At 35.8% G+C, this 11,453-nt stretch overlaps 2 protein-coding genes across 5 annotated transcripts; one reads left to right on the forward strand and one right to left on the reverse strand.

The window, feature by feature from the left end:
- Positions 1-204: 204 nt before the first annotated feature.
- On the forward strand, positions 205-11,181 carry LOC128230838 (uncharacterized). Its single transcript, XM_052943280.1, has 7 exons — positions 205-338; positions 510-1,020; positions 1,292-1,357; positions 1,570-1,989; positions 8,995-9,564; positions 9,837-9,902; positions 10,103-11,181. The coding sequence occupies exons 2-7, from the start codon at positions 531-533 to the stop codon at positions 10,489-10,491; spliced, it is 2,001 nt and encodes a 666-aa protein (XP_052799240.1). The 5' UTR covers positions 205-338; positions 510-530; the 3' UTR covers positions 10,492-11,181.
- LOC128231438 (uncharacterized) lies at positions 1,991-8,792 on the reverse strand. 4 transcript variants are annotated; one of them, XR_008260371.1, is made up of 6 exons: positions 8,451-8,792; positions 7,561-8,020; positions 6,573-6,782; positions 5,522-6,300; positions 5,092-5,235; positions 1,991-4,487 (listed from the first exon to the last, which is right to left on the reverse strand). XR_008260371.1 is itself a non-coding variant. In XM_052944262.1 (4 exons), exons 1-4 carry the CDS (start codon positions 8,466-8,468, stop codon positions 4,159-4,161), a joined length of 594 nt encoding a protein of 197 aa, XP_052800222.1. In that variant the 5' UTR covers positions 8,469-8,771; the 3' UTR covers positions 1,991-4,158. The 4 variants fall into 4 exon arrangements, 1 of the variants encoding a protein (XP_052800222.1); XR_008260372.1 differs by lacking the exon at positions 7,561-8,020 and having other exon boundaries at positions 5,522-5,624; positions 6,184-6,300; positions 8,451-8,779; XR_008260370.1 differs by lacking the exon at positions 7,561-8,020 and having other exon boundaries at positions 8,451-8,782.
- Positions 11,182-11,453: the final 272 nt, after the last annotated feature.

Raw genomic sequence — 11,453 nt, forward strand, 5'->3', positions numbered from 1 at the left:
CTGAAAACGAGACAGGGCTGGTTTTCAATATAATTCATATATTTATCCTTTATCATGCATGAGTAATCAGGAGGTATTAAAATAGGAGTATCCTTGCTGGTATCCCATCATCGTAAGCATTAGCATTTCTATTTTCATATACATGTATCTCTTAAACTTGCCCAAGTATATAAACAACTGAAAAACATTAAATTCGTTCAAACATCTCATTCATGATTAAATGCCAGTCGTTTTAAGCCTGTGTTGAGTGATCTAATAGTTAAAACGTAAAACAAAAACAGTTGCATCAATTTTTTTATATTTTCTTGTATGAGAATAAATATGGACAGCTATTTTTAGTGAGTATATTTACTTGATAAATATATTGTTTTCAAATTCCGTCTGAAAGCTAAACTTAGATAAAGTAGGATTCTTGATATATTACAGTTGCCGATGTTGTAAGGAAACTTTTAGGAAACCTTTGGTGTATAAATAACTGTATACATGTATGAACTAATAATGTTTTCAAGGTATCTGCTGCGTCCACCGACATGGCTAGCGGTCCAACAAAAGTTCTGACCCGCGATTCCACTGGCGGGGTCGTACTTATGGTCAACGTTGGTGGATCAAGCAAGTCCTTCAGGCACAGAAAAGGAGCGGAGAAAGATTTTGATAAACTCCATGAAGTGATGGTGGAAACACTGGGCCTCACTTTGATAAACACAGAAGTGAATCGCGATTTGTGTATCGCTGACTGGGACCATTCATATGACGAAAGGGAGGAAAAGCCAGGACATCCTCCTGAGAATTGTAGATGTATACGATGTACGATCGCAAGCTTTGACTTTTCTGAATCGAAGTGCTTTGTGTTTGCAATCGGTTCACACGGCTACCTTAAAAACGGACGGCTGATGGTGCAGTTCCTTGATAAAACAAAAAGGGTGGATGTATCCGTTAATGAGATGATAGACGCCCTCAGTGACAAAAACTGCCCAAGCCTTAAAGATATTCCCCGGGTTGTGGTCGTACAAGCGTGCAGGGGTGAGTTTTGAGATAGTTTATAATGATTACCCTTTCTGAATAATTACCTATTAATGTAAGGCCCTGAATTGTATTTCGGCGCAAGTTCAGATCTTTGATCTGTGAAATTTGAATCATGTTTAAACATTAGACATACATCTTTTACATAATATTGTTTATAAATATTATCGAAGGAATAATGATAATAAAAAGCTTTGGCAAAACTAGAAGCTGTATGCTAATGTATATTTTTTGGATCTGAATAATCATTAAAACTACGTTAAATAAAAAGGTGACAAGGAGGATGATGGAATAGAAGTGATACAGAGTGAAACAACCGATCATGCATCGGGATCAGGTCAGTGTCACTTATCAAGCGTTAACCTTTTCAAAAACTACCTGCGTATATTATGAATAAATATATCCCGAATTGTAACAGTCTAAGAAATGGTTTCATATAAGCATTTAAAATGTTAATCCAATTTGTCAAAATTTCATTATTATAAATGGATGACATTGCTGATGCAGCGAATTTATTTTCGTATATCTCTGTTTTATCGCTCATTACAGCAGACACAAGCAACCTCGATGTTGTGCAAGAGCCGATGGACACTTCCGAAGAGGGGCTTCAGGGAACTGAAGGAGGGGCCGAAATATCGTCGGTTGAGGCTAACTTGAACCTCCCGGAGAACTTTCTCGTCGTCTTCACCACCACCCCGGGTCGAGTGTCTAAAACAAATATGGCCGACGGGTCATGGTTTGAGGATGCCTTATTCGATGAGGTCAAAAAACATGATTTCAACGAAGAGCCGAGTCTGAACTTTCTTCACTTGCTCACAAGAGTATTTGACACCGTGTCTAGGCGCGAATCGAACTCCTCTAACCCGGCTTGGAATGCGAAAAAGAACGTCCCCTGTCTCCAACATACACTACTGGCGCCTCTTATTTTTACAAAGCCAGAGAGCTTCCTCTCCGACGTGCCATACCCGAGTTAAAGTGACACTTTTATTCAAAACCAATACATACATATGTATAACAAATATAATGTTTGAGTGATAAACCTTTAACTACTTACTAGATAATGCATTTATGGAAAATATGAATTACTGATAACAAGATTGAAACAGTGTATTTGATAGCTGAAAACGCAAAAATATTAAATGATTGGTGAGTGCCAAAAGATTTACTCCGATCTACTATCATCTCATAAGTTTGAAAACCCGCGTTTTCTGCAGCTTTCTTTCAATTTAAACTCGATATATTTCATAAGAACCATTGTTTTTGACATTTATTCATCTTTTTTGGTATATTTAAACAATGGTTTTAATTTTGGTAAATCTTATTGTGGAGTAAAAGTGCATCTTTAATCATTACCGTGAAGGTTTCAATTAATATATTCATGCTCATATTTATGGCAGGAGCAATAAACAAAAAGAAGCACTCCGTCACTTATTTTCAGTCTCAGGGGAGAATTATCAATATTAAATTCCTCATTTCGGAGTCCCTAGTATTTTCAAATGTATTTGTCATCAACGATTAAAAGAGAAAATGTAAATTTGGCCATAAAGATATAGATACAATTACTTCCTTGTTCAAAACCGTATTGCGTAATCGTAACAATTATCTACTATGACCCATTTATAACTGATATTGATCGGACAGTGATCACAGTCAACAATGCTATTTCGAAATGCATGTCTTACTCATACGGCAAGTGTCAAGGTCATAGCATGTATTTATCAGCTTAGTGATTGTTAAATTATGGAATGTCAATTCTTAATAAAAATCAAATATATTACGAATAAATCAATTTAAAAAAGTAAAAAAAAAATAGGGTTTACATTAGAGGAAGCTTCCAAGTTATCTGAATAACTTCCTGACGCATGTTACTTCTTTACAAGTTTAACTGCTTATAGACGATGACAAAATTAAGAATACTATTATTGTTGTCAAGAACACTAGAATCCAATCCAAACTGACAATCAGAACAACATTCATACTAAGTTCAAATACACACAAATACACCGTTAAACAACTGACATATTTTGTTTATATTAAATATCAGTACACCGAACGTATTTTAAGACCATCATGGTGTTAATAAGATAATCTAACAATACAAGATATGGATTACGATTGAGTTTGTTGTTGTTAGAACTTGTGTCCAACCCATTTGCTCTTTGTATACTCTATATCATTGTTGTAAATACCGATCATGTTGAAAGAAAAAATGCAATAAAATACGTTTAAATCAAATCAAACAAGACATTGCTCACATTAGACATAGAACAAAATACAAGAAACACTCGTTTGTATGCTACAGTGCATGGGAACGTTTAGGACTTTTTACCGACAGGAATACGTAAATCTAACACGGAAGACAGTTTAAGCCTGTTGCAAGAAGTTATTTTTACATCATCAATTGCAAAAACTGTTGTAAGAATTGTATGCACAAATCCATGCAGATAGTTTAAAACTTGTGTATATGATAAGTAAGATTTATACATGTGTGACTGTCCTACTTACTCAGTTCATTAATTTTAATGAGATTTCTTGTAACATTTAGGTACAAATTGAGGGATTGATGTGCTAAATTGATGTAAAATGTTCATGATGCTTTATGTTTTCGTACTTGTTTTAATACGTACCATTTTGAAATAACATACATTCATGCTTACGTTTTCATTCAAGTCATTTTTGTCCATGTCAAAATGATCATTTATTCCAGTTTTATTTCATGATAAAACAATTGTGTGTTTGTGTGTTCTTTCAGAAGGCCACATTGTATATAAGACGTGTGCTATGTTTTTTTATAATATGGTGCCTATATCTTTATGTGTTACATTTTAAAATAAAGACATTTGTTGTTTTTCAAAAGTAATTTAAATGTTCGCATGTCAGCTATGGAAAATGTCCGTGGTAATCACGTCCAAAGTTTGTATGGATCCCAAAAAACGAGGCACAAAAACGTACGCCGCGTCGATAACTAGCCCTTGAACAGACCAAACCTCAAAATTTCTCCCCAACCCCTATCACCAACAACAGCCTGCCTGACACTTTCAGTCTGGCAAGGGTCGAGTTAGGCCCTGAAGGGACACGAAGATCACCATTCGTGAACAGGATAATAGTCTGTCGAGTTTCATTTTTACTTTCACTAAATTAACCCTCTGCTTTATCTAGTGTGTTCATGTTAAAAGTACCACAAGATCCACTACTTCCTACGGCACATGCACGAGTCGCTGTTAACGTCTGTATATAGCGGACCAAGGTGTCAGTGGTCGCCGTGTCTGTCAGATAACGGTGGATTTGTACCCTTTCATCATCATACGAAACTATAGCGAGACGGACCGTGACGTTGTAGCTTTTATCTAGCGTTTCTGTCAATACGTACGCCAGTGCATCTACTGCTTGACTAAAGGTTAGGTCACTGATTCCTGACCTCATATCAGGTAGAACTGTAACATCACTTGACGTGTTCCACAAACACTCTGAAAGTAGAATGTAACATGCATTATTTAATGACATTGGGAACAATATGGACAAGGATTGCTACAAATAATATCCAGTGGGAATATACGGTACAATATTGTCTAAATCGAGCAAATTTGTCCAGAATCAATCAGAACCCATTAATCAATCTTTTTCAAACCACATTTGGGGGCGATCTATGATTAGATGTTAGACTCTTAAATTGGCTTCGATTAAAATAAAACGGTGTATTTTGGAGTATTATATGCATATTCGTTCTACTATATTGTCAAAAATATTGCTTTGGCACTTTGAGATTGGGAGGGGTCGTGCTAGTTGCTAGCATTGATCAGATAAAATGTTAATAGTTTTTTATAACGAAATACTATTCGCTGCCAAGGAGGAATTTTCGATCAGCTTAATCTTAGCCGCTACAAATTTAAGCTTAATGTCAAATCAATTTTGCGGACCAGGTATTATCAATCATTTAAGGATAAAACTGCCTTTGCAACTAACGTTTCTTATTAAAGCCTATTGTCGAATTGTTTTGCCTGAGAAAAACATATAAACAATAGCAATAACTATTTTAACAGAGATTTATAACATAAGTCGTCTACATCTTACCGTCGCATGTGAGGGCAACCAGTTGCTGTATGACTGTATAGAGGGCGTTTAAGTTGTGCACGGAAAACATGTATTCGGAAGCCAGATCGTCCCCCGGGGAGGCCATGCCCAGCAGCTCATCGTGTGAAACCTCCAAGCCGATACCTGAGAAATTACAATTTTCATGAAATAACATACACAAATTTATCCACCATGAGACATGATATCATATTGTGTTACTAAATGTACTGAAGGCGTGTGAAAGACCTTGTGTACCTTGTGTGTGTTCGTTAGTGTGTATGTTAGTGTGTGTGTGTGTGTGTGTGTGTGTGTGTGTGTGCGTGCGTGCGTGCGTGCGTGCGTGTGGGCGGGCGGTGCTGGCATGTATGTTTAGCGTTTTTTGCTTAATGCATAAGTAAGGATATGGTATGATAAAAATCTCCAAGCTTACCTATTGCCAGAATCTTTGTATTCCTGAGTTCTGTCGCGGCATCCAGAGCGCACTGACGATGTATGGACAAGCCGTCGGTTAAGACCCGTACGAAATGTTTCGTCTGGAATTGACACGTAATTTAACTATAAGTTCCGGGCGGAGATTTTTTCCAGTCGTAGTTTGAATAATATAATATTTATTGTTAGAGGCGGAACTGGTTCTTGGGCGAAATATGTAAATGAGGTGGGACGGAATTTCAGGGTATGGGCGAATTTTCAGATATAGCTTGATTTTGAGTTACGGGCGAAATTTCAGATTAGGGGCCGAAGTTCTAGATTAGACGGATTTTCGGTCGTGGGCGGAATTTCAGATTACGTGCGGAATTTCAGATTCATGCGAAATTTCGGTTACTGGCAGAATTTTAGTTTACAGGCGGATATTCATACAGATGTCACATGCAGTTTAACTTATTTTATTTTTATGTGCGCAATAATTCATACTTGCGAAAACTATGTTGAATTAACGGACTTAAAACAATGTGAATAACCATAATAAAACTTACTGAATTTATTCTGCATTTCAAATAAAAATTCGTAGAATAATAAAAGTTACATTAATTTATCATATTGGCTATAAAATATCATTCCAGTCACTAGTACACTTCACAGTAAAATGAGTACTTCCTTATTGTGTATCAATCTAGTATTTGTCAATTGTTATCGCGCCTACGGGTTCCTCTTAGTGGTGGCCAAATTTAAATCTACTCCAGGGAACGTCATGGCAGCATATCATATACTCTGAAAATAAGATATTATATATTATATATTTTTTTTATTAAACCGGAAGTATAAACTTTCTTATCATCAGAGAACCGAAAGCTTTTTTTCTCTCAAAGAAAAAACACAACAACAACAAACTTATAAAAGGCAGAGATATGAGACGAATGCTATATTGCTTAACTCTGTGTTTGGATACCTAAGTCTTCGGTAGATAATTTTGGGTAACGATGAGCCTTTACTTCTGTCTTATGTTTATATTTTAAGCAGTCTACTTGTAATACAGTATCTACCTTCGAGTATTGCCAGTGGCCAAGCATATGCTTTCTTTCCTCACCAGGGCGAGGTTTCCCAATACCAGTTCCCCATGGAGTTCGCCAGTTTGGTAATGGTGGACACCTTGTCAATGAGGTCATACATTATGTTGTCTCCTTTTGCCCCCTTTCGGATAGCATTGGTACATGTTTCGTTCTATAAACCTCGCTGTGAGGTAATAGCCTCATCTGTAAATAAGTTGAACCTTGGGAGCGTTTTCTTTTACTGTATATTGTAAATAAAGTTTAAATGATTTCCATTTATTGGAATTGTATATTTCAGGTTTATTTGATAGTATTGTATTATTTACACTCCTGAATTGAAACATGATCTACGGATAACCTGTAACACATGTCAACAATTACAGAAATAATGTCATACGTAACTTGCCATTTAAGTTGCATGCCATAGTACAAGGCTGGTTTAATTGTATTTCAAATAAATGGCTATTAAAGTCAGTTTAGTTAAGAAAATGTTATTTATCTTTTACAAAGTCACAGACTTCTGAGCATGAGGTTTTATTTGCAATTATAGTATCATAACTTTATGATTAAACAAACAGGTATCACTAAATTTGTAGGGTTTCTTGCAGTACACACATTTAAAACGAAAGCTTTAAATGCGGGTTTCATTATTTTCCCATTAATATTGTTAGTAACACATTTTGTTAGTAACTGGATTTTCAAAGATGCCCTCATTACAGTAGCAACGACTCCTGAAACAACCGTTTGATCAATATTCTGTTATTATAGGCAAATATAAGGTAAAATGGTTGTAATGAACATGGTATTGATTACCATCCAAATATTTTGTAAAGCATAATGCATTCTTGATCGCACAGAATTATTAATCGATGTAAATCAAACAAAATAGTTATAAAAGTGAGAACAGACAAACACAATTTCAAAACCAGTACTGGTAAAACGAGAAATAGAAAAGTTACTTCCATCTTTCACGACCACGTACCCCTTCGAATTGTTCTTTTGATTATCCACCAGTCTCACATGTTTGTAGCATATGCATTTTATTTCGTGATTCAAAATTTGTAAGAATCCTCAGGTCCGCGTCATTCTTATCAATCACGGCTAATGTTAATGTTAATGTTGTTGGTCAATACACACAACCATACGTTTTAACTAGAACTTTACACACGCAAGTACAAATGTTTTCTTGGTAAACTTCTAGCTATCGGTTATTAATGACGGATTGAAAGCGCGGCACATGTATGTCTATCAGTAATGGTTTCCGTGTGGGCATCTTGTGAAACACATGACCGGAATAAATAAAGGTTAAGGTTCGCAAGAGGAAATCCGACCAGATTTGCGCAAGATAAGGCGAATATTTATAAACAGCTGGATCTTGTACCCCATAGATAACTTATGAGGCTGATCGGTAGCACAGTATTGCACATGATCTAACCTTAACTCTACAAAAAATGCATGATCTACATTTTGAATAAATAGTTGAACATTTAAATCAAATTTCATGCTGTGAATGTACTTCCGAAGAATATATCTTATCTCCCGTATAATGGTCAAGCGCCGTAAGTAGATATTCTAATACTTTAAAGTACGGTAGTGTCATGTGAACAAATTAAATCAATGTTGGGTATTCGAGCATTTCTAAAACGTTGCGAAAATCTTCTTGAAACTCGTAAATCGCAAGAATAAAACACAGCATTTTTTTTGCATAATTTCCATACACTTATATTTTATAAACATAATTTACTCTGTACACATCATGCTGGCTTTCCATTATGCATATTCCATTTGATAAAGCATGAGAACTTGTATGAATGTAACCCAGACAGAGCCGGTGTTCAATTTAATTCATATCTTTATTCTTATAAATCATACCTGAGCAATTTCATTCATTTTATTTGCCAGTTATTCGTTAAGGCAAATTAAGCCTTTCAGATTCTATTCTTAAATTTAAGTTATCCATTCGAAGTTGTTTATTGAATACAGCCGCTGTTTAAAACACATAAGAGAACTGTTGAGATCATTTCAGGAAGTATTAAAGCTGGAGTATATCGCTGGTTTCCCTGATCTTAATATCATGTCTATTTTTGTATTGTTTTTCAATTTCCCCCAGGTGGATATATAAAACAACTAAAATATCACTCGACTCGTTCCATGTACTTCCATATGCTTTATACCAAACATTCGTGAATAAATGCTTAAATAAGTCTATTCAAGCCTGGGATAATTGGTCTTATCGTTTAAGGTAAAAACTGTGAAATCAATTTTATTATATTTTCTTTTATAGAAACCAACATGAACATCTATTTTTAGTGAGTATATTTACTTTATAAATACATTTTGCTTTCATATTTCCGTCTGAAACCGAAACTTAGATGAAATTAGATTTTGGATATATAAAAGTTGCCAATGCTGTAAGGAAACTTTGAGGTAACCTTTGGTGTATTAATAACTTTATACATTTATGTTTTCAAGGGATCTGTTGCGTCCACCGACATGGCTAGCGGTCCTACAAAAGTTCTCAGCAGCGATTCTACAGGCGGGGCTGTACTTATGGTCAACGTTGGTGGATCAAGCAAATCATTCGGGTACAGAGAAGGAGCGGAGAAGGACATTGTCTGTCTCAAAGCTGTGTTTGTTGAAACACTGTGCTTCACTGTAATAAATGGGGAAATGAAACGCGATTTGTATATCGCTCAGTGGGACCATCGTTTAAACGACGAAGGGGGTGAAAAGTCAGAAATTCCTCTAAAGGATTGTAGTTGTATACTATGTACGATCGCCAGCTATGAATTTACTGGATCAAAGTGCTTTGTGTTGGCAATCGGTTCACATGGTTACCTGGAAAATGGACAGCTGATGGTGAAGTTTCTGGATGACACTGGACAGGATAGTGTATCTGTGAATGCGATGATAGACGCCCTCAGTGACGAACACTGCCCAAACCTCAAGGGTATCCCCAGGGTTGTGATTATACAGGCGTGCAGGGGTGAGTTGTTTTATAATCACTTATTCCATCGTTTTGCATATTTAGATTGTTTACCTTTTTAATTATTAATGCATGATCTGTCATTCGGCCAGACTTTTATTCTGTGATCTGTGAAATTGGAAATTGTTCAACGGTTAAAAATGGTCCGAACATATGACTTTTTCCTTATATTGAATAAAATTGTTGAATAAGTGTGCTTTTGGACAAATTGAAGATTAATACAGATGGATAGTTTTGGGATCTGTGTATGTTCTACCACGTTTTATAAATAGGTGTCCAGGAGGATGATGGATTGGAAGTCATGCAGAGTGAAACAACCGATCATGCATCGGGATCGGGTCAGTATTACACAACTAATTGGGCGCTCTTCAGTAATCTTTTTAAAAACTACCTGCGTTTATTATGAATATATAGATAACCCAAATTGTGACAGTATAAGAGGTGGTTAAATTTAAAAACAAATTTCGTCTAAATATCATTATGAAAATGGATAATCAATCATTTTCGTATATCTCTGTTTTATCGCTTATTACAACAGACACGAGCAACGTGGATCCTATGCGAGAGCCAATGGACACTTCCGAACAGGCGCTTCAGGGAGCTGAAGGAAGGGCCGCAATACCGGAAGTTGAGGTTAACTTGAAACTTCCGAAGAACTTTCTCGTCGTCTACACCACCACACCGGGTCGAGTGTCAAAAACAAACACAGTCGATGGGTCATGGTTTGAAAATGCCTTATGTGGTGAGGTAAAAAAACACGATTTCAACAAAGAGCCGAGACTGAACTTTCTTCACTTGCTTACACGGGTATTTGGCTCCGTTTCTGAGCGCGAGGCGAAATCCACTGACCCGGCTTTGAAGGCGAAAAAGAATGTCCCCTGTCTCAAACATACACTGCTGGCACCTCTTGTTTTTACGAAGCCATAAAACTTATCCTCCGATATGCCATTACCGAGTAAATGGTTATTATGAAGGTTTCAATTAATATATTCATGCTCATATTTATGGCAGCTGCAATAAGCAAATAGAAGCACTCCACCACTTGTTTTCCGTCTCAGGGGAGATTTATCAATATAGCTTACTCATTTTGGGGTCCCTAGACATGTCATAAGTATGTGTCATCAACGGTTAAAAGAGACATGCAAAATTGGCAATACCGAAACATACATTACTTCCTTGTTCTTGATCCCTAGTGCGTGGTCGTAACAAACAAGCATAGACAATCATCTACTATGACCCATTTATAATCTGTGATCACAGTCAGCAAAACTATTTTGAAATGCATGTCTTACTCATACGTTACGTGTCAAGGTCATATCATGTATATATCAGCTTAGTGATTGTTAAATTATGGAATGTCGATTCTTAATACAAATCAAATATATTCAGAATAAATCATTTTAACAATATTTACGAAAATCTATGTAAAACATAGGGTTAACATGTTACTGCTTTACATGTTTAACTTTTTATAGACGATGACAAAATAAGAACACTATTATTGTTGTCAAGAACACTAGAATCCAAATCAGAACAACATTCATACTAAGTTCAAATACAAACAAATAGACAGTTATTCAACTAACATATTTTTATTTAATCTCAAGACACCGAACATTTTTTTCAAACCATCATGATGTTAATAAAATATCTAACAATACAAGATATGGATTACGACTAAATTTTTTGTTGTTAGAACTTGTGTCCAACCCATGTGCTTTTTGTATACTCTATATCATTGCTGTAAATACCGATCATGTTGAGGGGAAAAGACAATAAAATACGTTTAAATCAAATCAAACAAGACTCAAATTAGATATCAAACACAATACAAGAAACAGTGCAAAGGAACGTTTGGAACTTTTTACCGAAAGGAATACGTAAATCTC

Source organism: Mya arenaria, chromosome 4, assembly GCF_026914265.1.
Source record: "Mya arenaria isolate MELC-2E11 chromosome 4, ASM2691426v1".
In the NCBI taxonomy this organism is placed as follows: domain Eukaryota; kingdom Metazoa; phylum Mollusca; class Bivalvia; order Myida; family Myidae; genus Mya; species Mya arenaria.

Bases quoted from the DNA above. Each gene is read 5' to 3' on its own strand.
- LOC128231438 (XM_052944262.1), bottom strand. The intron at 5,236-5,521 runs GTAAGCTTGGAG...GTAATTTCTCAG, and splicing joins TACAAAGATTCTGGCAATAG to GTATCGGCTTGGAGGTTTCA. The intron at 4,488-5,091 runs GTAAGATGTAGA...TTCTACTTTCAG, and splicing joins GGTTGCCCTCACATGCGACG to AGTGTTTGTGGAACACGTCA.
- LOC128230838 (XM_052943280.1), top strand. From the start codon at position 531: ATGGCTAGCGGTCCAACAAAAGTTCTGACCCGCGATTCCACTGGCGGG. The intron at 1,358-1,569 runs GTCAGTGTCACT...CGCTCATTACAG, and splicing joins CGATCATGCATCGGGATCAG to CAGACACAAGCAACCTCGAT. The intron at 9,903-10,102 runs GTCAGTATTACA...TTATTACAACAG, and splicing joins CGATCATGCATCGGGATCGG to ACACGAGCAACGTGGATCCT.